Genomic DNA, 25,790 nt, shown 5'->3' with positions numbered 1-25,790 from the left:
GGTTTAATGATGACCTGGAAGTTTGTTGAGATGATCATCATCATCATGCTCGATGATTCAACCTAATCAACGGGTAAGATTAGTAGAATAAGAAGCCTACTCAACAGTAGGATGAGATGCGTAACATTGCATAAGATAATATCCCCTGACACCTACCGTATATGAATCATGAATCAACAACATAGAAACCCCGAAGAATTTCAACGCTGATAACAATACTCGCGAGAGACAGGAGTGAAGCCCACGTTGCAAGAGAAGACGTTACAGCATCCACACTCAGAGATGTCATTCAGGTGCACGCAGTGAAGTCGCGCGTGAAGGGGCGGATATACATAGTGCATGGAGCATGAAAGGCATGGTGGGATGCTCAGGTTTTAACAGGTCGGTGGGGATAACGTGGCGGAGACAGAAGGGAGAAGGGAGGGACAGGAGAGGCTGATGGTTGACCGGAAACTTGAAAAATCAACCAACACGTGCCGGTTAAACAGGTTAAAATTCATTTAAGTTACCATTTCCAATGAATATAAATATTCAGTGGAAGAAAAGCTTATCTGTGGATTTCGCAAATAGAGAAAGAGCAAAGAGAGAGAGAAAAGGAGCAGTAGATCTCAAGCCTTTTTAGTTGCAGAGATCTTTTTGGGGCTATCGATATAGAAATTAGAAAGAAAGAGAGAGCAAAAAAAGAAATAGAAAAGGGCAAGGAACAGCTGTTTTTTTTTGTATCATAAATCCCACTGGTTTGTCTCTTTGCTTTTTCCCGCATTTGATCCCATGCTCGTATAGTTAAGCTTTGATCCCACCCTTTTGTCTTCTGTCGCAACCTCAGATCGATCAAAACAAAACCCTTTTTCCTTTTCTTTTTCTTCATCTCATCGAAAAAGATAAAACAAAGGTGGAGTTAGATACAGATAAAGAGCAGCGAGAAACGAAAAAGAAGCAACAAGAAAAAAAAAAGGAAAAAGGAGAGTGTGTGTTGCTTACCTTGTTGGTTCTTCTAAAGCTTAAACTCTTTACCTTTTTTCTTTGGGTGACACTGAAAAATGGGTACTGGTTGGAGAAGAGCCTTTTGCACTACAATCCCTAGAGAGCCTGAAACCACTGTCTTAGACAAGCAGCAGCAGCTGCAACAACAAAGTCCAAGTCCAAGTCCCAGCCCCAGAAGTTGTGCCAAGTTAAGCTTTTTTTCCGGTGGAAGTAACCCTTCTACTCCCCGTTTTCAATCTCAACCAGTTTCTGGCCCGAGTCTCCGTTGCCGCACTTCTGTCGAACCACCTTCCACAAAAGAAAGCCCCACTCTCCAATGCAAAACCACCCCTAAATCAGCCACTAAAAGTCCAAACCAATTCTCTCCTCAAATCCTTCCTCTCCTCGTTCCCACTCAAGCTCTCACTTTTCAGAAACAGTTTCAAGTTTAGAGTAAGTAATAGCGCAATTATGAGTTCCAACGTTCAAAATGTAGTTAAATTTTGAATCTTTATTGGCTTTTTTGAACTAAAGTTCTTATTTTTCTTTGAATTTGGCAGAATAGTTGTGGAATCTGTTTGAACAGCGTGAAGACAGGTCAAGGAACAGCAATTTACACAGCGGAATGTGCGCACGCCTTTCATTTTCCATGCATAGCTGCTCATGTTCGTAAACATGATTCCCTCGTTTGCCCCGTTTGCAATACCACCTGGAAGGATGTTCCTCTTCTCTCCATTCACAAGAACCAAACACCTCCTCAAAATGACACCGTTTTAATTGAAAGCACCACACCAAGAATCGAAGAGAAAAAAATCATCGAATCTTATTCACCAAGAAGTCTCAACCAACCAGAACCAAAACCAAAACCCAAACCTAAACCATCTGATTTAAGGGCCTACGATGACGATGAGCCATTGGTTTCCCCAACCGCCGGTGGCCGCTTCATTCCCATTCCAGAAGCTGATGAAAACATTGAACAAGAAGAAGAGACGACGACGTCGAGGAGTTCCAAGGATTCTTCGTCAATCCCAACCCTTCATCGGCCGTCAAATCTGATGAAGTACTCCCGTTCAACGGTCATGATTTGAGGAATGTCCAGGTCGGACTATCTCCTGAAACGGCAGTCGTTTCAGTGGGCCGTGGATACGAAACTTACGCCGTGGCTTTAAAAATTAAGGCCCCACCACCTTCCCCAGCTAAAGTACAAGTTTCTTCGAGGAATAGTGGCAATACTGCGACACATTTGGACCCTTCCCATCGTGCGCCTATCGATTTGGTTACGGTTCTTGATGTGAGCGGAAGCATGACCGGTGCTAAACTCCAGATGTTGAAACGCGCCATGCGTTTAGTCATTTCCTCGCTCGGCTCGGCTGATCGTTATCAATTGTGGCCTTCTTGGCTAGTACAAAAAGGTTATTGCCTTTGCGGAGAATGACGGTTGAAGGTCAACGTGCGGCGCGGCGCATTATTGACCGACTCGTCTGCGGTCAAGGAACCAGCGTTGGTGAGGCGTTGAGGAAAGCTACGAAAGTGCTTGAGGATCGGAGGGAGAGAAATCCAGTTGCTAGCATTATGTTATTATCCGACGGCCAGGATGAAAGAGTCCAATCCAATGCTTCTAAACAACGGCATCATTCAGGCCACGTGTCGTCCACTCGTTTCGCTCACATAGAAATACCGGTTCACGCGTTCGGTTTCGGGCAAAGTGGTGGATACAGTCATGAGCCGGCTGAGGATGCGTTCGCGAAATGCGTTGGTGGGTTACTAAGTGTTGTGGTACAAGATTTAAGAATCCAGCTCAGCTTCGCATATGGCTCAGCCCCAGCTGAAATCACAGCTGTTTATTCGTGTAATGGAAGACCTTCTGTATTAACCTCCGGCTGGGTGCGGCTTGGCGATTGTACGCCGAGGAAGAAAGGGATTACTAGTGGAATTGAAAGTTCCGACATCGGCGGTTGGTTCGCCATCATGTGATGTGTGTTCGTGTCGTTGTTCATACACCATGCTTCGCAAGAAGTTGTATCGGGAGAGACCAACGCGCTTCTCGTACCAAGGCCTGACGCCGTTCGATCATCGGCTCCCAAATCGAGCGCTTGAGATTCTTTTTTATCACAACTCGAGCCATCGCCGAAGCGAGGAGGTTGATCGAGTGCAATAACGACTTGACAAGCGCTCACCATTTGTTGGCTTCGGCTCGAGCCTTGTTGATTCAGTCGAATTCTTTGTCGGCTGAGGAGTACGTAAGAGGGTTAGAAACTGAGCTGGCGGAATTGCATTGGAGGAGACAGCAGATGATGGAAATCCAACGCCGGAGGGTGAACGGAAGGGAGAGAGAAAGGGAGACGATGATGGTGGTGATGGATGAGAACGGGGAGCCACTTACACCGTCATCGGCTTGGAGAGCGGCTGAGAGGCTGGCCAAGGTAGCCATCATGAAGAAGTCGTTGAATAGAGTCAGCGATCTCCAGGGCTTCGAAAATGCCAGATTTTAGTTTTATTTTTCTAAAATTTTATTCTTATAAAAAATGAAGAAAAATGAGGGATTAACGTTGTAATAGAATAGGGACAAGCTGGTAGCAGTCGGCGCAGGCCTTTCTGCTATGGACTGTAAACTAAAATTCAAGAATTTGATTGGTTGGGTTGCTTTAAAAAAGAAAAAAAATGCTTTTGGATTTTGTCTCTCTTTTTCTTTTTTCCCTTGAATTATAATCCCCATTCCCATTTTCTTATGTGTAGGAAAGAAAAAAGGGAAAAGTTTGTATTTGTACTGTAGGGATTTTTAATGATTCATCATCATCTTACGAAGCTGTAAATGCTAGTGTAATTGGGTTTCTTTTTATTTGGCAGGTGGGTGGTTCTAATGCTTTATTTTTATTCTTTAGGGTTATTCTTTATTTACTTTTATAGTCTTATAATGTTATCCCTTTTAGGGGGTTTCAGATAAGTCGATGGTCAAGTTAAAAAAAATAAAGGTAGGAGTTGTAGATGTAGAAATGATTGGGGGTAGCTAGGACTTGGAAATGATAATGATGAATGAATCATTTTCTTGTTATTATATTCTCTTTGTTTACTGCTGATTCTGCTTTTGAATTTCTGAATTATGATAAATCTATACTTTTTTTAATATAATATAATGTATATATAAATAGACTTTGTGACAAGGATAATGGGCTTCCTTTCAGCCCCCACATTACCATGTTGCTTTCTGCTATCACCCATTATTTTTCTTTTTTGATATATGAAAATTTCAAATACCAATATGGAGCAAATTATGATTTTCCCTTTTGAGTTCTCATAACTTAATGACGTTTGAGGGTGGCAATAGGTTATCTAGAGTCGAATCAATCACAATCTCCCACCGTGAGGTTTTCTGTCCTTTGATTCTGGCATTTGAGGGCGGGCTATTTTGAGCTCTTCTCTTGTAGTAGTAATATTGTTCACAGCTCTCTCTGATCTGTACTTGAACAGCCATCCTCTGTCGCTGCCTGGCTCACTGCCCAGTGCACGGCCCCACCGCGTCACCGGATCAGAAACTCCAACACTCTCACCCAACCAACGGTGGAGATAGAGCTGCCAACAGATCAGAGAGCGTACAGGCACAGATGTAGATGTCATAATGTGACCCTCAGTGGGGGCCATCTTCAACCTTTTTTCCTTGGCTAGCAGAAGTAGTACCCAGATAACACCATGTTCGAAGAGTTTTACCACAGGTTCTGCACATGTAGGGGAGCCGAGGAAGGTCCACGCTTGCTTCGCTTTAGGAACATGGTTGTTGCTTGTTATTGTTAAAAGTACATTTGGATCTTTTTCCTTCTTCCCTTCGTGTGCTTCAAGAGAATTGTGATTTTGTTGAAATCTAGAACTAAGAAAAATTGGGTTTTTCTTTTCTATGAAGATGCTACGATGCAAGCTTAGGTATGATTTCCCAAAAAAAAAAAGATGCAAGCTTAGGCTGCATAGCTTTGAATGGAGAGCCCATTAAAGAATTGTAGTTTACTCTCGTCACTGTCGTTCAAAGGCAACCAGCTCGTTTCCAGACCTTTGAGAGGGAGGGAGAGAGCGAAGGGTGTTGGGACCCAAAAAGATTTTCATGTTTTTGTTCTTGGGACCCCCTTTGCAACTCCCCAAGTTCCTAAAGATTCTTTGCAGGAAAGTTCCAAACTCCTAATTTGAAAAAGATTTAACAGCGCGAGGCTAAAAATCTACTTGTAATCATAATCCAATGTTAAGGAATTATGATGAAGACGGCCACTCTTTTAACCCTTTCCTTCCTATAAGCTCTCAAAGCTCAACACCTTTTAACAAATCAGAAAAGCTAGGGACAGGGAGTTGCATTTTACAGCTTAACAAGACTTGCTAACTAAAGTTGACAACTGGGGGCATTGCATTCGTTTCAAACTGATCGATAGAACCCATGGGCATTAAATCCATATGGCCCCGTCCTCACTCGCTAGGTGCCGTAGCTTGCAAGTCTCTTGGCTGGGCAATTAGTGTTATTTAGGCGCCTAAAAACAAAGAACAATTCTTATCTTATTGAGGAGGAATAAAAAACATCATGGACCCAAAATTTGCAGTTTATATTGACAGACAGGGGCGACCGGTCGTTACAAAAACCTGCACGTCTTCTCATTTTCACTCGGTTGTCCTCGGATTCCAAGCCATAGCTGGTTTGTCCTTGCGATATATCACTTCATTCCAAAATGACAAAAATAATGGTCCTATTGTAACGCCTCTATCCGAATTATTGGTGAATAATGCTGCCAGGGACTTTTAACGATAATTATGCGTGATCTCTTACCTGATATTTGATGAAACTGTGGTTTTCAGGGACCTTAGTCTCTTAAATGTACTGTTTCTCAATGTGGCTCCTTGTGTTATCGAATTGCAGCCACGAGACATGTTAGAAATAAGGGACACCCCTGATTTCCTGTGTCTTCTTCCATTTGTTTTGTTGAGGAAGAAAGAATGAAAAAAGTTCGGAGAATAGGGAGCTACAGCAAATGTGGCGTGTTACCTTGGAAACGATACTATCGGAAATTCCGTGACCACAGAATTGTCTGCCATGGAGGCACCTGCTTGTACCTGCCCCTTGTTGTTCATTTGTCTTATGGCGGACCTGAAAATAGTAAATCAGCTACACTCATGCAGAAGTACATCTTAGCTTCGTGGCCGATCCACCCCCATTTTTATCAGGACTAATGAGCCTATTTTCGTGGGCCAAGTTTGAGGCAGCCTTTTCAGTTGCAAGAGATTGATCTTTCCTATAAGCCCACAGCGCATATATGGTCCAGCCCAGAATTCATCTTCCATTCCTGTCCCTAAAATAAAGGCTCGCATTCTCCACTAACTTATAATGATGAGCAACACGAATTAAGTTTTTTTTTAATATTTAAGTTTGATTCTTTACAATCTTCCTGGCCGGGTAATTTTTTTTTAATTAAGAGAAAAGAGATTGGAGTACTACTTTTTAGATAAAAAATTACACACTATCCAACAAATTAAATGTTCCAGTTCTCTGAACCCGGTAATTTGTATTGATGGGTTTTCCTTAAGAAGTCCAATATTAACTTATTTAGGAATTATGCTCTGGCAATCACACAACTAAGTTATATTAAATCTTTACAAACTGCAGCCCAGGTATTCCAGACAGCCAAAGCATACATCTATACAATATTAATTTGATATTACCAATTTTCACTTAACAAATATAAGAAAAATCCCAATACAATGCATTTTCAGAAAAGTCTAGCTCTATATTAAAATAAGCAGTAAGTTAATTACAATGATTAATATTGTCCCCATAGATATCATACATTTTCTACGGAAGAATCAGTACACGGATCAAGCTCACCTCATACTGCACCTTACAAAGCCGAAAGACCACTAATAAACATAATGTAGGAACGTGAAGCCAAATGAGAGTCAAGCAAAGGTGTCTTACACCAATTAAGGAATTGAAATTTGCCCCGCAAGGAACTAAAATTGATTAGTCACTCGATTACAGCAGACCAACACTCATGACAAGGTGAGGAAGTTTTCCTCTTATTTGATTGAGGAATTATAATTGATTGTAGTGTGAGAGATTCCATTTTGACGCTTACTTTTGGCTTTGTTCTACCTTGGCTCGAATTTTCTGTTCAAAAAGAGATATGTCTGACTCAAGGCCGAACATTCTGTTAAGTGCATGCATGTTCTCAAGGGTCTCATTCAGGGTACGACTGTCACTACCATCACATCTCAGGTGCTGCATTGGGCCATGGAGAAGTTTATTCACAATACCACGGCTGAGATCGTCCACAGCCCTCCTTGTTTTCTTTGGGATATCTTCACCCATCTTTGATAAGCATTTCTCTAACTCTGCAGCTCTAATTCTCTCTGCATAGGCTCTCAACTTTTTAATGGTGGGAACAGTCTCCAGTGAATCCCTCCATGCTTCAAACTGTTTTGATTCCTCTGTAATAATGGCCTGTGCTTCCATTGCTTTCCGTAGTCGGTCCTCTTTATTAGCAGCTACGACCTCCTTAAGGTCATCAACATTGTAAACTCGTGCACCTTCAACATCTGTGACACATGATCCCACATTCCGTGGAACAGAGATATCAATGAAGAGCCTCAAAGCACCAACTTCAGAACTGACAGGGGGGAGATCCTTGACATGCTCTTTTAAAAACAATGGGGTTTCTGATGCTGTACTGGTGAAGACCACGTCAGCTTCAGCTGCACAAGCCAGCATGTCTGTAAGGGGTCTGTAAATAATCTCAACACCTTTCATCTCCTCACGCATTGCTGCAACTTTCTCCTCACTTCTGTTAACAACCACCATCTTGGTGCATCCTTTTGCTACCAAGTGCTTGATGACAAGCTTTCCCATCTTTCCTGCTCCAATAACCAACATTCGAGCAGTAGCATGTGAGGGCTCAGGAAGCTTCATCAAAGCCAGTTCAACTGCAGCAGAGCTAACTGAAACAGCCCCAGCAGCAATGTTAGTCTCTGTTCTGACCCGTTTCCCAACAGTAATCGCATGCTTGAACAGCCCGCTAATGTTCCTTCCAAAGCCAACAACTCCTTGCCCAACTTTGACAACTTGTTTAACTTGTGCAAGAATTTGACCTTCTCCAAGAACAAGGGAGTCAAGACCAGCAGATACCTCAAAGAGGTGCTGTGTAGAATCCTTGTTGTACAACAAAAACCGGTGCTCGCAAATCTCTGAAACTGGGATGCCACTAGTCTGCAACCAAATTGTACTTAATTAAACAACTACTGCCAGATTCAAAGTTCTCACATAAAATTAATTCATGAAACAAATTTTACAGAGGTAAATATCACAAGACTACAGACTCTGAAGAATAATGTACCTTCGACATCCACTCAGTTACTTCTTTGACTCCACGATGCTGGGAGAGAGCCACAACATATATTTCCATCCTGTTGCAGGTGCTAAGAACAGCAGCCTCTTCTATATGATTCAAACCACATAACTCCCCGATAGCTCGTGGCCATTCTGCTTCTGGAATGGCAAGTTTCTCACGCATCTCTACAGGTGCAGTGTGAACACTAAGCCCTATGACCACAATGCTGCTCCTTTCCTTTGTATATCCTGGCATGGGCCAATCGCAAGATTTTCAGTATAACAGTTGCAACAGGAAAATTAACAAGTATATTTTACAAAAAGGATTATACATTGTACATTTAATTGAAATTACTGAAACCAACTTATTAGTTATTATCACGGATTTGAAATTGATCCAAAGATAAACTGCCAAAAAAGGAACTCTCATTAGAAATAACATGTTTCAGCAAAAACAGTAGGCCTCTAATAATATGAATTCAAAATTTAACATGAAGGAGTGTCTTATCTAAATGTTCATTGCTTAAAATTGAGAAGGTTCCAGACGTTAAAGGCCTAAAATTATGCCGATATAATCAAGTGCACAATGTAGGGAACCCTATGCAAGCAACTATCGGTTGTAGGAGTCTGATCACGGAGACACTCTCCTTCCTCTTCTTCAAAACAAAAACTTCAGGAACTAGCTATTATTACACCATCAGAGGGGAGAAATTGATGATGGTTTTGATCATACAATTCCAAGGTTTACATATTAAGTAAGGAATAGCTTCTATTATTCAGGGCATAGCTCAAAGTTTGATTTCCCAGGGATCAACTAATAGAAGCAAAAGCAACAAATCTAAAACTACACGTTTTTTTTTTCATCTCGTACAGAATAAAACTATACAAATAAACCGAATACAAGAATCTAACAATTTATTTTATGGGTTTTTTTTTTGTCTGAATTAACATTCCCAGTTAATTGTTGCTTTAAAAATCTAAAGATTATGAACAAGTCAAACAGGTGTGCTACAAAAGTATTGAAGCTTTTCAGTCAAATGACATTATGCAGCTGCATTCATCATATAACAGTTTTGCAATCAAATCTAAAACTGAATAACACGAAATTCAGCCAAAACGAGTTAAGGGTAAAAGAAGAAGAAGAAGAACAAGAAGAAGAACAATTTTGCAGAAATTAACGATAAACGTACTGTCAGCGGCGGAGGTCTTGAGCTGTTCAAGAGCAGAGAGTGCAGAAGCCTTAGAAGGATCAAATTTTTCGCCGTCCAAAGCGGCCTCAGATTGAGCAACTTCACATCTAAGTCCTCCACCCCTCCGAACCGTACCTTTCCTTCCCCGATTAGGCTTATAAAAGGCCTTCATTTGCTGCTGACAAGGAAAATAAGCCCGCAATGAAGCAGCCGAAGACGATGAACAAGAATTCACCAACAAACTCTCCAGTTTAGCACCGGAAAAAGTTGAAGAAACCGCCATGCTTTTGAAAAACTGAAAAGCTCACGATCTAAAGCCCCCCCCCTCCCCTCAAAAGATAAAAACCCAAATTAACGGGAGAAATAGAGCGTGAGCTTAAATGGGTTTTTCCTGTAAAAAAAGGGAAAGGCGTGTGGTTTGATTAGGTATGTTTTGGTTGAAAAAACAAAGGGAAGGAAGGGAGGGACTCAGGGAAGGGAAGGGAAGGGAAGGGGTCAGGTTGGTTTGGTCCGTATGAAATAATTGACCAAGGAATCAGAAACACGGTCCAAAGTCAAGTTTTGTGTTTGGAAAAAAAAAAAAGGAAAAAGGAAATGTGAGGAAATTAGAGTTAACCTTTGAAACAGGGGATTGGGCGAAGGGATTAGGCGAGGCAGAGGGTGAGAGGATTTGTGATTTTGTTTTCTGGATTCTGATTGGCCGGTGGAACACACGTTTTATCCACACTCCCATTCTTTTGCCTTTGTCTTCATCCTTTTATAGCGTCCCCTCACTGGGCTAAGCCTACTAGCTGCCCGGGTACAAGAATTTAATTTCCTTTCTGATTTTTCTTTATTGTAAAAGAGGGAGGGCCAAGGCGTTGCAACTTGTTGAAGCCAGGGGCTCTTAGATTGATTTTTTGTCAAGCAAGAATATGATGTATTGTTTTTAACATTGGAATGTGTGTATGATTTGCTTCTTTTAGTGAATGCTTACTCACAAAATGTATTTATTTCTTTTGTTTTATCACATTTAATCAAATTTATTATTGATGGATGGTTGTGATTATACAAGTAAAGGTGTAAAGTGACTATAATAAAATGGATATATATATTATTTTTCATTCTTTAAAACTACTACTTTAACCATTGATGTAGAAAATTGTTTTCTTAATTGGTTAATAATTGTCTAAACGTGGCCGTTAAATGAAATATGGAAACACCAACGTAAGTACATATTTTATCAAATTAGTTTATTGGAAAGAGATTAATAATCAAGTGATAAAATAGTATTAGAGTGGGTTTAACTTTCATTTGACCTATAATGAGTTAATTTCTTTAAAAGAGGATAATGACCTGTTACACCATTGTGGACATAAGTGGAACAGCCATCAACCTCATTTATTATCTAGTTTTCACACTTTATTTAGAGGAAGAGCTTCATTGCTATTCAACCAAGGTGGTTTTTTGATGCTGTAATCTAATTACTTAAACTTAAGCATATCTTCTCAAACAAATGCCGTCCAACTAATTATCTCACAGGATCCTATAGCTAGGTACCATTCCATCAAATTCAGCGATTCCTATTCGGGCTTTAATTAAAGTTCTATAATTCCTAATGAAGACAAAGCTGGAATAAGGACATAGAGTCCTGTATATACTAAAAATCAAAGGAGAGTATCAAAGCATCATTGTTCCTTTGATTCTTCTAATTTGTCTACGTTTAGATTTTGATGTTCTCTCCAGTGCTAACCCAGTATTGGCAGCGTCACATCGTGGACTTCCGCTGGCCATTGGATGATATAGCTAAGATTTTCTTCCTTTTTTCTCTTTTTATTACACAGAGGTGTAGGGATAGAAGAGAGATACGATGAGCAAAGAGATAAGAGGTGGGAGGGTGGGGTGCGGCCACGTGTGATGGAGATAGGGTTTCTAAGATTTCAGGGTCCCCGGTCGCCACAAGCTTTTCTTTGAAATCGTAGACACTGACAACACTTGAAACATTTCAGGATGTGGAGCAGCTTGCTCACTTGCTTCTATAACAATTACCAACTCTTTTACTTAACTACTAAAGTTTTCTTGCTTTGCATCCTTGGCCAACTTCTTTATTAATTCCTCCAAGAGAAAGGTTGTACTTCAAAGGCCTAGGACAACGTAGCAGTCTTCAAGTCATGCCATATGAGCTAATGAATGATATTTCAGCCACATTTTAGATGTTACATAATCTCAATAGAAATTTCATTTATATGCAAAAAATTTTAATCCATTTATTAGAATACATTAAAAAATAATTATCTTTATGCACAGAAAATTAAAAAAAATTAGGGTTTAATCATATATTTATACTATAATAGAACAACAAAAATAGTTCAATCTAGTTGAGAATGTGAAAACGAATTTATATTTGCATAAAAAATGATTGACACTAATGACCAAATCATTTAAAATTACTTCATGTCTCATAATAATTGCAGTTTTAATAATTATGATATTATAAATGAGATATATACATTGTAATATATTAAAGTAGTAATTCTAGATTACAGAATGAAAAATCTCACATTCTAATAATACAAATAAGTGTTTTTATTGCGTATAATATCTGCTTCGATTATGTTTTTGATTTTAAGTTACTTACGAGTTAAGGTGGACGTGATCGAATGTTCTCGAACATTTCATTGGGGTAGTTTGATTAAAAAGAAAAATAAGGAAGAAATTTAGCATTACGGTAAGTCGCACGATTTGCCCACCAACTTCAGGCAAATTGTTTCCACAGCAAACATGAATGATATAATACTTTCTATCTAATTTCAAGGCCTTGTACCATATCTAAATCTAATCCGACAATCTTGCCTTGTTGCTAAAGGGATGCAGATAGGGTAATTAATTAGGCTTTAATTTGCAACTTATTCCCTTTTTTTTTTCTCTCTCTTGAATCCATGGGACCTGCATTGTGTTTTACAATGAAAAAGAAGTACAAGAGATAACAGATGTCCAATTAGCATTCAGACTCGTGCTTACTGGTTCTGAGAAAATTTTGCTTAGTGTGAAGATTAGGGTTTTTCCAATTAGGGTAGCTTTAGCTTGAAATTTTTCTTTGGTTTCATTTTTAGTACATGTTTGTAGTGCATTCCAAGAATCCTGTACAAGTTGTCGCTCATAGATTCTTGACCTCTGGTTTTCCAACACTGTTCGAGAAAAAGGGTTTGATTTTGGTAAAACAAACCTTTTAATCTCTAACTTCAGATGATATTGCGTTGTGGTACTGCCACCAACAAAGGACGAGGAGATATATACTAGTACACATTTCAATGAAGTTAATTAGTCAAAGGTTAAAGGTACTTCTGGTGTATTACTGCCTTGGCAATGCTGCTAATTATCTTCGACCAGGCAGTAGACATCTGCCTAGATGATACTTCTCCAGTTAAAAGCTAACCAGTTCATCCTATGATCAATTACACTTTAATATATTTCCGTCAGTTCAGCTGCATACTTGAACTCAAAGCAAAACGATGGCACTGGATAGATTACGTTTGCATGATCCTGAATGAGTGCTTTGTGTTGATGGGAAAGCTAAAGTACATCCATTATCTGCTTGTTTAAGATTCCGATGAAGTGGTTTGGGTCTGTATGTATCAGATATTAGAACAAAATATCTTTCACACACCTAAAACCTCAGTGGGGGAAAGCTTGAACAGGTCATGTAACCAAAGAGAAATTATTTCAGGGTTTTAGTCGTTGAATTCAAGACTTAACAGAAGAAATTTAATCAAACTCAGCAATCTTGCCGTGGTGCCGAAGCTATTGGCTACAGCCTAGTGTGATTATAGATATGGTGTTCGTACTCCATCTTGCTTTATTGTGAAAAAGGCACAACTCTGAAACAGATGTCCAAAGCTGTTGTAATCCTAAGTTTGGTGATAGTTATGCATTCGCCATGCCTAAGCAAATTTGAAATTATAATCGGCTTTTGTAGTGCCAAATAATAATAATAATAATAACAATAATTTAGTTTTATTACACTTAAACTTGACAACTCGCATAATCATATTATACTTGAATCATGTTTAAATGTTTAAGTAAAATATTAATAATTACATACATAAACACAAATGCTATACAATTAATTAAATAAATCAAAATTTTAGATACATTTTAAGATATGTGATGTGTTACACGATAAAACATGATTAACAGATTTATCAAACAAATTGAATTAAACTTTATATGACACGATACAATTATAATACATCAAATTCTTTTAAACATGATTAATTTGTTTAATGGGATATCATAAGCAATTAGTTAAACAAGTTATATTTTTCAAATTGATATGATAATATATTTAATCAAACAAGTTAATTGTGTTACATACAGATTAAGTAAGTTTAATCCGTTTAAAACATAAAATTTTTGTGTCTTAAATGCGTAAATGGATTTAAGACACAAAAAAAAATAATCTTAAACTTAAACTTACTTAATCACATAAAGTTTCTTGTATTGTGTCAAAGAATTGTGTCCAAAATGATCAAAGTTTAATTTCACTGTCCAAAACTAGTGTAAAATTATGTATTTTCAGTTTTTCATATTTTCTTGGATATGGGCCTTTAATTGTCTGGTATGGGCTGTTCAAGAACTTTCTAATTAATTATTACCAATTAATACCCAACTCAACTTATGAGTACACATAAGATGGCCCAACAAGAAATATAGTCCAACCAGATGGCCCGAGCTAGCTTAACTCATTTTTTTGGTGCGCCTCAACATTTTCTTAAAAAAAATATTTTTTATGTATCAATTAATAAATTAAATATTTAAATATCTTTTTAAATAAATTCTTGATAAAAATATATATACAACCATAATAACAGGTTGATAAATTAAGCGGCATTATCATTTATCATTATTCATTTTTCTTTATAGAACATGTTCACCCTACTAAGAAGAAAAACGATGCAACAATTCTGTGTATCCATCGTGGTTGTGCTTAGGCTATGCCATTATTTTAATATGGTCTGTCTTAGAACGGACAATAAAAATAAATCTGAAAATCATAGAGTCAAAGTTATTTGTCATGTAAGATTTTAGCAATTAATTAATCATTCTCAAAATTAAAGTAATACTTAGAAAAGGCTTCTTAAACTTGTACTTTTGCTACAATCATTCGATTTATTGAAAGGTCACTTCATCGACATTGTTTAAACATATTTACTTTCTATTTTTATCACCATTAAGGTGAATTAAGTTATCAAATGCACTTACAAAATCGATGGGTAATCATTTGTTTTGGTATAGTTAGAAGAGATAAAAGAGTTTTATCTCTAATTAAACTACATAATATGATTAATTCATTTCATAAAATAATATTGATATTTTTTTGGTAGAGCCAACAGAAATAATTATCAAATGGAAAATTACACATGGTTTAATTGCATACAGTTAAAGCTTCCCACTAGCACAGCTTATCAATTTCATCTCATATAATTAATTAAAGCATGAAAAAGTTAATTTGATTTGAAAATGACATTGCTAATTTGATAAAGGGGTTAGAATTAGGAAAAACTTGGTTTCTAATTTTGGCTTTTTAATCTACGGAAAAAAAAGTCAAATTAACTTTATATTATAAAAGTGAAAAAATGCGAAAAAAATAACCTCACAATCGGTCAAAAATTCAATCCGATGATACAAAATAGGACCCTTTATTCATGCACAGCTTGTGATTAATTAAATGAATCACATGCGACATTGAAAGATAAATGTTTTTAGACCTCAATTTGTATCATAAGAATAGTTTTTTGATGGAAATAAAAATAAAAGGAAACAAAATTGCAGATGTCGATAAACTTTGCATATTGGTGCATGAGGGGACTAGCTCTGCCCTGGCAAACCGAAAAACGTGTGCTGGTTTCGTGACAAATTCAATCAATAAACTAATACGGTTTTATCTTCAATGCGCTCTTTCGGAAATTTCCTCTTCAAGACTTCAACCATGGTTAATTCAACCTAGCTTCGAGGTTTCCTGCTCTGCTGAAGCCTTTATATATGCGTTTGTTCATTGCCTTGAGATCACATCTCCCAAGCTTTCCAGGCTCGGTGACACTACTTGGATGGTCGAGGAACCCTTCTTAAATTTTTCTCTCTAGATTGATTTCCTCTCTTTCTTCCTGCTTATCCAGGTCATTTCGAGCTGAGATTAATTTTCTGGTTCGTTCTCTTTCTTGGTTTGTATACGCAAATTTTTCTTGGTTTGTCATCTTTGCGTGGTTCTTTCGGAAGGTGTCTTAACCAATGCGTGCTGTTGTTTATCTTGTATATGAAAGCCATCATGATGAGGAAAATCTGATTGTTTTACAGATATATTGGTAGAGAAAGAATTATGGCGAACTGTGGGATTGGAAATGGGGAGTTCAGTTTTGGTAGCAGTGGAGTTGGACAAAACGGGCTTGCCAAAATCCAAACGCAAAGGAAGGAAGCTGATGTTTGCCATGATGACAGTGCAGCTCCTGTAAAAGCTCAGACAATCGACGAGCTTCACTCTCTTCAGAAGAAGAAATCTGCTCCAACTACACCCCTTACTGACACTCAGGGTGCTTTTGCCAACAATATCTCAGAAATAGAACGCCAAAAGCTGCAGCTACAATCCATCAGGTACAAAAGGAATGAGTCGTCGTAAGCCTTTTTGGTTGGAGATATCATATATGGGTGCATTATTATTATTATTATTATTTGGCTTAATTTTGCCGGTAAATTATGGAACAGTGCTTCTTTGGCATCCCTGACGAGAGAGACTGGTCCAAAGGTGGTGAAAGGCGACCCTGCGAGGAAGCATGAGACTCCCAAGGTGACCCATGTTCACCATTTTACTCCAACGATCGCTGTCAGTGATAGCGCGCTCAAGTCTACTCATGTCCTTTACAATCTGTCCCTGCCGTGGTAGGTAATGTTCTCTCTCCTCTGTTTTCTTTGCTATCTTTGTTGTATTTCAAGTTTCAAGTTGGCCTTTAAGGGCTTAATCGACCCGGAAAAGCCCAGGAATGAGTTGACAAGTTACACTGGGATTTCGTAACCTAATATTTTCTTCAATATGGGACAGAACTTTACGAGCAAGCTATTAAGTACGAAAAAGGGTCATTCATAACATCTACCGGTGCTTTAGCCACACTTTCCGGGGCAAAGACAGGTCGATCACCCAGAGACAAACGTGTAGTCAAGGACGAAACAACTGAAGATGAACTTTGGTGGGGAAAGTAAGTTTTCTTTCTGGTAAAACCTCTTGTAATTTTCTAAATTTTTTCGCACACTGGTTAAAGTCTTAAAAGCTAATCTATTTCCTTCACAGAGGCTCACCCAACATTGAAATGGACGAGCATACTTTTATGGTGAACAGGGAAAGAGCTGTCGATTACTTGAACTCCTTGGACAAGGTATATTCAATTGCACAAAGTTGATTTTTTCAACACTGATTCTATATTTGATTAAGTTGTCGGTTGCTTACCGCTTTATCTATTCCTATTTGCACTTCATTCTCCAACATGTCAAAGACTGGATTTCATTACATAATATAATCCGTTTTCTTTCTAGTTCATGGGGAAGACGTGTCAATTGGCTGGCAGTCTGCCTAGAAGAGCATATTATTATAAGGATTAATCCATTTACTTATTGAGTGCTACGTTTCTGACCCAAAGATATTTCCTTGACTAAATTATAATCCAGCTGGGATTCTTATCCATTCCAAAATTCAAGGATTTGGATCTCATTAATTGTACCCTCCCCCTTTACTGGTATTTGTCATTTCTATAATAACTAATTGTAGTTTCCTAAACTAAAGTTTGATGGCTGGTTGCGCAATGATACTTTTGACTTATTCCTGCAAGGAGGCTGATGTATCTGAATAACCCATCCTCATCTTCTACATAGCTGGAGACAACCATCTTTCCTTCCTTTTTTTCTCGTCCTATTATGAGTTAATTAACCTATCTTGTCTTAAACATCCAATTCCATGTATGATTTGTATGGTTATTATACCTCTGTGTTGTGAGCTTTTCCATGGTTTCATAGTCCCTCGTTTAAAACTAGAATGCATGCCATCATCCACAAGAATGGTTCATTTGGAAGATTAATATAGGAATAGGATCCATATCTCCATGTTCAGTAAGAGGAAAACCATTTTAGAGGGTTGACAGGACCGCAAAACAAAAAGAAAAAGATTGAATGGGAAACAGGACCAAGAGACCGGCATCAGTAAGAGTGGGAAGCAGGACCAACAACTCTTATCGTTCAAAAGCCATACAAACCAGTCCATCCAGCACCCTATATCGTTCAAACCTGATGAAAGAAAGGCATTTTGACTCTCTCAAGAGTCTTACAGCTTAGATTTTCTCTTGGATTTTACCCAAGAGAAGACAAGACTAGGCACAATTAACTTGGATAATCCTTATGTTCCTTAGTATATCAATGTGCATATTCTGAAGTACCTAGAATATACATTGAAGAAAAGTGGTGACACAGGAAATCTGTTTCAGGTTTTTGTCAATGATCAGTTTCTCAATTGGGACCCGGAACACAGAATCAAAGTCCGTATCATATCTGCCAGAGCATACCATTCCTTGTTCATGCACAACATGTAAGTAATGAAACAAAATTACTTTCCGGTATCATTTGCTTGTTCTCAAAATGTTAACATAGCAGATTTGTCTGATTCAGTTGTTTCAAATTTAAGTTAAATTGACTAGGCAAAAAGCATGAAAATTTAAGTTAATATGAGGAAATGAGGAGAAACGCAATAATATGATGAATGGGTGGGTGACAGGTGCATCCGACCCACTCCAGAAGAGCTGGAGAATTTTGGTACCCCAGACTTTACTATATACAATGCTGGGCAGTTCCCGTGCAACCGGTACACCCATTACATGACTACCTCGACTAGCATAGACCTCAACCTTGCCAGGAGGGAGATGGTCATTCTTGGCACACAGTACGCTGGGGAAATGAAGAAAGGTTTATTCAGTGTAATGCACTATCTCATGCCTAAGCGTCAAATCCTTTCCCTCCACTCTGGATGCAACATAGGGAAGGATGGCGATGTAGCTCTTTTCTTTGGATTATCAGGTACAGTATTTTTGAGCCATCGTTGCAAATTGGAGCAGGTAGTTATGTGTTTCCTGATTGATTTTCTTTCTTTTGTTATAGGTACTGGGAAAACAACTCTGTCCACTGATCCTAACAGGTATTTAATTGGAGATGATGAGCATTGCTGGAGCGAGAATGGTGTGTCAAATATAGAAGGCGGTTGCTATGCTAAGTGCATTGATTTGTCGAAGGAGAAGGAGCCTGGTATTTGGAATGCCATTAAGTTCGGGACTGGTAAAAGTCGATCATCTTCATTAATTTTCTGCAATAAGCTTAAATGGATGGGAGTGATTTAGCTTCTTAGTAGTGAACCAATAGCTTTCCACCAGAAATTCATATCTGTTGAAATGTCTAACTTAACCGCTTGTGTTCCCCAGTGTTAGAGAACGTGGTATTTGACGAGCATACTCGAGAAGTGGATCATTCAGATAAATCTGTCACAGGTAAAGCAGAATCCTTTTGAGTTATATAGCGTTCAATGTTCAGGAAAATGATGTCTTGATAAATCTCTAGAAATTCATGGCATAAGGGAATGAATTTTTCTGTCATTTGTATACCTTAACTTTTCACCAGAATATATAAGTAGATGAGTTTTTTTGGCTCGGGGTAGTATCAAAGGATATGAGGGTGGCAAAATAAAATTTATAACATCTGTAGCACATTCGGTGGATGTCTAATCTCTATATAATAGTTTATAGATTTGAAACTGTCCCAAGCCAATTACTGTTCTGATGAGGCTATTATTGGTTGCAGAGAACACTAGGGCAGCCTATCCAATAGAGTATATCCCCAATGCTAAGATACCATGCGTTGGTCCTCATCCAAAGAATGCCATTCTTCTGGCTTGCGATGCATTTGGCGTGCTTCCACCCGTGAGCAAGCTGAGCCTGGCACAAACCATGTACCATTTCATCAGTGGCTACACAGCTCTGGTACTTCAAGAAATCTTCCGCATTTTTTCCAGATATATACCACATAGATACGCATCCTTGTAAAATCAACTAATTAGTATCGTTATGATATTTATATAATTGTAAATGTTGAAGAAGCAATTTTTTTCTTTATCGAAAAACAGGTTGCTGGGACGGAGGAAGGTGTGAAGGAGCCACAGGCAACGTTCTCAGCCTGCTTTGGTGCAGCATTTATAATGCTGCATCCCACCAAGTATGCTGCAATGTTAGCTGAAAAGATGCAAAAGCATGGGGCTACAGGATGGCTTGTCAACACTGGCTGGTCAGGAGGAAGGTATATATAATATGTAACTATACGGTAAAACATCTAGTTCATGCATCTGAATTGGAGTAATAATTTTTGTTTATAATGTTCTTTCCTTGCTCTGCAGTTACGGGTCAGGCAATCGTATTAAGTTAGCATACACAAGAAGGATCATCAATGCCATTCACTCTGGGAGCCTTTTGGAAGCAAACTACAAAAAGACTGACGTATTTGGGCTGGAAATTCCAACTGAGATCGAGGGTGTTCCTTCTGAAATCCTGGACCCTGTGAACACTGTGAGTTGCCATTCCTCTCTTTCCTATTCTTTTAATAAATTTTAATTGAATCTAATCCTTCCAGTCTCTAGATCGATGTCTAAGCTTTCTAAAGCGTGAGATTCTACTCAATTGCAGTGGCCCGACAAGAAGGCTTACAATGATACCCTATTGAAGTTGGCTGGTTTGTTCAAGAAAAACTTTGAGGGCTTCACGAATTATAAGATTGGAAAAGACAGCAAGCTGACAGAGGAGATCCTTGCAGCTGGTCCTATCTTTTGATCAGCCTATTGCTTTCAGATTGGTGGAGAGATGGTGAAAGTAAAAGAAATTAAGAGAAGTAGGATGCTTGTGCAATGTATTTCTATTTCTTTCTTGTCCTGGATTTCTTTGGAGTGGGTTTTTTATCTCAGATTTTGCATTTGGGTTTGGTTAATGCATTTTGTATTTGGGTAAATTCATTAAGTTTTAAATGATACAAGTCATTTTATATAAATTTAATATTATTTAGAAGAAATATTTTTTATTTTTTTAAAAATCCAAACTTAACTCTTTAAATAAAAAATATATTAAAAGAAAGGAATTGATCATTTAAAATTGATTGTATGTTAATAACAAATATATTATTATTTTAATTATTTCAAAAAGTATGACACGGCAGGATTAAAATTAAATGCATAAAAATATTATACTTAGTAAGATGATTTTAGAAAAAAATTAAATTTATAAATAAACTTACGATATATGATCGTTGCCGAGTTACTAGTCAAAATTACTTTTACTATCGTTTGAAAAATGGCCCTTTTCCTTATTTTATGATTATTTTTGGCTTAAGAGGGAATCTTTTTGAAAGGTTTGGTTCCGGGCCACATGAAGAGGACAGATGTTGAAAAGTACATCTCCCATATTTTTGCTGGATCACCCTTCTTCTGTCTGAAGCTTCTCCTCACTCTCTCTCGCTTTTGCACCTTGACCTTGACAAGCTTCACCTATAGCTGTAGTTCAGAATCCGAGGCCAGCCCCTGTATTTTGCAGCAACTTAACTTGGGGTCAACTCTCCTTCAGGAATGGAAGTCGCTTCCTTGATTGTATCACCTCTTCTACAGGTCGAGATAAGTTGCTAATCATTCAAGCTGTAATCGAAAATGCAGAAGCGAGACAACTGAAAGATAAGAAGGTGAAGATTTGGCTGTCAAAGCTTAGGGCTGTGGCTTATGCTGCAGATGATCTCTTCGATGAGATCACCACTAAAGTTTTGCAGGGACAGTTGGTGAAAAAAAAGGTTCCAGTTGAACATTCATCGTGGAAGTGGAACGATCCAGTCAAATACCATCTCAGAAGAATTCAGTCATCGATATATGAAGAAACTCGAAGGCAGGTTCGGATCACTTCTTTCGCTCTTCAATCAATCTTAAGTAGCTTTAAAGTGTCACGTAAACTGACAGAGGTTGTTGAAAATTGGACGAGATAGCAGGAGAGATGTCTACCTTCCATTTCAGGGAACTTATAGATTATAAAAGATCAGATACTATAGAGAAGCGTGAAACTGGACCTGACGTGAATGAATCAGAAGTTTATGGTCGACGCGAAGATGTGAAAAAGATTGTTGATTTGTTATTATCGTCTGATGCTGAAAGTTGGGCGATTCCAATAGTTGGGATTGGGGGCATTGGGAAGACGACACTTGCTCAATTAGTTTACAATGATCAGAGTGTGGGTGGACATTTTGATATGAAAATTTGGGTTTCTTTGTATGGCAAATTCAGATCAAAGGAACTTCTGAGTCAAATTTTGGATAATGTGACTTAGCGTAGGTGTGAGTCCCTCCAGATGGGCGTTCTGCAATCCCAACTGCAAGAATCATTATGCGGAAAGAGATATCTACTGGTATTGGATGATGTGTGGAATGATGATCAAGAAGAATGGGATAAAATAAGGAACCTGTTCAGATGTGGTGCAGAAGGGAGTAAAATTATAGTCACCACTAGGAGTCAAAAAAGTTGCTTCTGTAATTAGTACTAGTCCTCCCTATTTTTTGGAAGCACTAACCAAAGATGATTGTTGGACTCTGTTCAAGCGGCAAGCATTTCTGTATGGAGAAGAAGACGCCTTTCCAAACCTATTGCCTGTTGGTCAGCAGATTGTAGACAAGTGCCAAGGTGTGCCTTTAGCAGCTAAAGTTCTTGGTTGCTTGTTACGGTCCAAAAGAGAGGAAGATGAATGGTTGCGTGTGCAAGAAAGTGAACTATGGAACCTTGATGCTGGTGAGAATAGAATATTATCTGTCTTGAGGTTGAGTTTCAATCACTTGCCATTACGTTTAAAGCGTTGCTTTGCTTACTGTGCCATATTTCCTAGAAATAATCATTTAAATAAGGAAAAGCTAATGCAACAGTGGATTGCGGGAGGCTTAGTTCAATTGTCTGCAGGTGACGATCCCAACATGCTTGAGGCAATTGGCAATGACTGCTTCAACGATTTACTTAAGATGTCATTTTTCCAACTGGCAAGTAGTGTCAATGTGGTAGAGTTTAAAGTACCTAATCTGATTTATGATCTTGCGAAATGTGTAGCTGGATCTGAAGTCTTGATGATAGGAAACAAAAACAGCTTTGATCTAGACGAAGTAGATATTCACGCTTCTTCAGAAACTGTTTTAGAAACTCGATATGCATTGGTTGACAGTGATTACAGGTCCAATCTGCTACCAAGAGACGTGTACAGAGCACATAAATTATGTGCCCTCAACCTCTTGGCTTCTGGAGATATATCAATGAAAGCCCTAAAAGAACTTTCATGTTGTAGGCACCTTAAAATTCTGAATTTGAGTGGAAGTGGCATCAAAATGATGCACAGATCCATCGGTGATTTGATATATTTGAGATATCTTGACCTCTCAAACACTCCACTTGAAACATTACCAGGGACAATTGGTCATCTGTGCAATTTGCAAACACTTGATCTCTCAGGATGCACTGATCTGCTGGAGTTACCCAAAGAAATAATAATGTTAGTAAACCTGAGACATTTAAACATAAAGGATTGTGCAAGGCTTGCCTGCTTTCATTGGTTATCTACAGAGGCTTCAGACTTTACCAATATTTATCACTGGCAAGGACATTTTTGTGCTCTATCAACTAAAATATCTTCGAGGTGAGTTGAAGATTAAGCACCTTGAGAATGTTATTCTTATAAGAAGCATAGGTTATCTGAAACATTTGCAACTTCACACGTTGGGACTATTTTGGGGTGATGGTGATGAAGTTAAGTTAAATCAAAACACATCAAGACAAACCACACAAACCACAGCTAACTCTGAGATTTTGATGAAAAGACTTCAGCCACACCACAATGTCAGAAGGTTGTCAATATATGGATATCCAGGACGCCGATTTCCACTTTGGATGAACCTGAATGCAATCAGCAATTTGACAGAGCTCGAGTTAATCAACTGCAAAAGTTGTGAAACTCTCCCCAAGCTTGGCCAACTTCCAGTCCTGAAGTGTCTCGGCATCCAAGGTATGGACAACGTGGTGAAAATCGATAATGAGTTCTCCGGTGGAGGAATGAGGCCATTTCCATCATTGAATGAACTAACCCTTCGAGACTTTCCAGAACTAAGAACTTGGGAAAGCTTGGTTCAACAGAAGCTTTCCCTTGCCTGAAGAGACCATCCATCATGAAATGTCCATTGTTGAAAACAATGCCATGGTTTCCAACTCTTCAACACTTAATGGTTCAAAATTGTGATTTATTGTTACTTAGGTCAGCAGCAGAGCTAAGAACACTTTTGACTCTTGTATTGACTCCTTTCTAGAGTTACCTTTTGTACCGAAAGTACTGCTGGAAAACTGCTCGCTTCTTATGTCTTTGACGGTTATCTCTTGTCCCAAACTTCGCACATTGCCTCCTGATTTGGGGAAACTCACAGCTCTGAAGTCATTGAAAATTGGTTGGGGCGAGATGCTACACAGTTTGCCTCATAAATTAGCAAATCTGATCGTTCTAGAGAATTTTGATATCACTGAGAGTCCTAGTTTAATTACTCTACCAGAGCAAAGCTTAGAAAGATTGAGCTCACTTCAATCTCTCTCTATTGAAAACTGTAATGGCTTGACTACTTTGCCAACAGGAATGCAACATGCCACAGCCCTTGAGCGCCTAACAATTATGTATTGCTCGAATCTGGCTTGTCTACCAGAGGGTCTGCAAAATCTCTTGGCACTGAGGAGCTTGACCATTTTAAGTTGCCCAGAATTGGCATCTCTGCCAGAAGGAGTTCAACAAATGAAGATGCTGCAAAATCTGGAGATTCGTATCTGTCCAAAACTCATGGCACTTCCGAATTTGGAGAACCTCGTTTCCCTAAGATCTTTGGCAATTTCAGAATGTCAAAATATTAAGTGTCTTCCAGAAGGCATCCAGCAGCTCAGCCTTCAACACCTTTCCATTCAAGATTGTCCTGAACTTGAAAAACGATGCAAGGAAGGGGAAGGTGAGGATTGGCAGAAGATATCTCGCATCCCATATATTATATAGGACGGGACACTGCAGCCAGCTCCTCAAGTTCATAGGTAAGACTCTTTCTCATTGCTTCTGTTCATTTTAGCTATAAACTATCACTGAGGACTCTATATTTAATTAGATTTGATTTTGGGGATTAGTTTATTGCCTCTTTTTTCTTTGTCTTTTTCTAAGTTATTCTTTATTAAGGAATGCACTGAAACTATCGTATGCTATACCACTTAAGCCTATGGCAAATGGTAAGTGGGTATTGGTAAACACCAGATAATGAGTTCAGCATAAAAGTGGTGGATTGTGTAATTTGCAAAATATTTTCTTAATGTAAAATCAAATCCATAAAATTTCTCCCCTTTAATAACTTCTGTTCTTGTTGCAGTAACGCTACGGTGGCAAACAAATATAGCTGTCCGGCATGTTGGCATTTCATACTCGTACACATGTCATCTGCATCTGCAATTTACTTTCAACTTGCACATACAAATGGCAGCTCTCCAGGTTTCTGAATTTCAGTGTGAGCAGCTTTCCTAGTTTACTCAGCATTGTGCTTCAAGGTCACCTGCAATGTACGTCTAATTGGCAGGAGCGTTTGTAACAGTCACAGGGTAGAAACAATTTCCAATTTGTGTGGTATAAATAATTCATGGAAATAGTAAAGCTTCAAAATGACTGGTAATAGTATGTAGTTTATGTATGAACAATGAATTATTGCTGTAAAACTCCAATACAAGTTTTTTTTCCTATTTAAGTCCTTTCCCCTGAAGCAATAATTAATTTATTCTACGGGCTGATGTTTTATCACCATCCATTATCAAATCTGGGGCACCTGCTGCTGTTGGACTCATGAATTACTATTCCTTGGCTTTTTTCACTAATGGCATGCAAGAACTACTACTAACGTAAAACCCAGCCACCAGAGAAGGGAACGCAGTGGTGGTCGCCGGTCAGTGAGTCAAGGTGTTGGCTGCTTATAATTTTACTGTTAAAGCTCTCTGTTTCGTGGACACTTCTCGGCTTGAAAGAAACTATTTTGCTGGCTCCCAGTCAATCTTACCGCTTTTTCATGTAACACGGTAACCTTAAAAGTGCCGCCAAGATTCCAAGAAGGGGACAAGAAGCTACAGCACACGCTGCTGATGATCCAAGCCGGCGGACAAGCGGCAACGGAAA

At 38.6% G+C, this 25,790-nt stretch overlaps 4 protein-coding genes across 4 annotated transcripts; 3 read left to right on the top strand and 1 right to left on the bottom strand.

The window, feature by feature from the left end:
- Positions 1–548: 548 nt before the first annotated feature.
- LOC110417268 (E3 ubiquitin-protein ligase WAV3-like) lies at positions 549–4,018 on the top strand. Its single transcript, XM_089783707.1, is given in 11 exon segments — positions 549–1,335; positions 1,338–1,370; positions 1,373–1,416; positions 1,524–1,949; positions 1,952–2,339; positions 2,342–2,860; positions 2,863–2,880; positions 2,883–2,926; positions 2,928–2,966; positions 2,968–3,043; positions 3,046–4,018. Coding segments are annotated over 11 exon segments (2,292 nt in total). The 5' UTR covers positions 549–1,040; the 3' UTR covers positions 3,456–4,018.
- Positions 4,019–6,627: 2,609 nt separating this feature from the next.
- Positions 6,628–10,142, bottom strand: LOC110417009 (glutamyl-tRNA reductase 1, chloroplastic-like). Its single transcript, XM_021429169.2, has 3 exons — positions 9,502–10,142; positions 8,319–8,560; positions 6,628–8,191 (listed from the first exon to the last, which is right to left on the bottom strand). The coding sequence occupies exons 1-3, from the start codon at positions 9,782–9,784 to the stop codon at positions 7,061–7,063; spliced, it is 1,656 nt and encodes a 551-aa protein (XP_021284844.1). The 5' UTR covers positions 9,785–10,142; the 3' UTR covers positions 6,628–7,060.
- Positions 10,143–15,369: 5,227 nt separating this feature from the next.
- LOC110417316 (phosphoenolpyruvate carboxykinase (ATP)-like) lies at positions 15,370–20,616 on the top strand. Its single transcript, XM_021429591.2, has 13 exons — positions 15,370–15,684; positions 15,835–16,128; positions 16,240–16,404; positions 16,566–16,727; positions 16,820–16,904; positions 18,003–18,103; positions 18,290–18,588; positions 18,670–18,843; positions 18,987–19,052; positions 19,363–19,541; positions 19,685–19,854; positions 19,952–20,120; positions 20,238–20,616. Exons 2-13 carry the CDS (start codon positions 15,857–15,859, stop codon positions 20,379–20,381), a joined length of 1,986 nt encoding a protein of 661 aa, XP_021285266.1. The 5' UTR covers positions 15,370–15,684; positions 15,835–15,856; the 3' UTR covers positions 20,382–20,616.
- Positions 20,617–20,982: 366 nt separating this feature from the next.
- Positions 20,983–24,673, top strand: LOC110416517 (putative disease resistance protein RGA3). Its single transcript, XM_089783560.1, is given in 8 exon segments — positions 20,983–20,992; positions 21,095–21,553; positions 21,556–22,094; positions 22,096–23,150; positions 23,152–23,732; positions 23,735–23,896; positions 23,899–24,627; positions 24,630–24,673. Coding segments are annotated over 8 exon segments (3,579 nt in total).
- Positions 24,674–25,790: the final 1,117 nt, after the last annotated feature.

This window comes from Theobroma umbraticum, unplaced genomic scaffold, assembly GCF_002168275.2.
Source record: "Theobroma umbraticum cultivar Fairchild unplaced genomic scaffold, ASM216827v3 scaffold_51.0, whole genome shotgun sequence".
NCBI classification, from domain to species: domain Eukaryota; kingdom Viridiplantae; phylum Streptophyta; class Magnoliopsida; order Malvales; family Malvaceae; genus Theobroma; species Theobroma umbraticum.
This window is presented reverse-complemented; position numbering and strand designations above follow the sequence as displayed.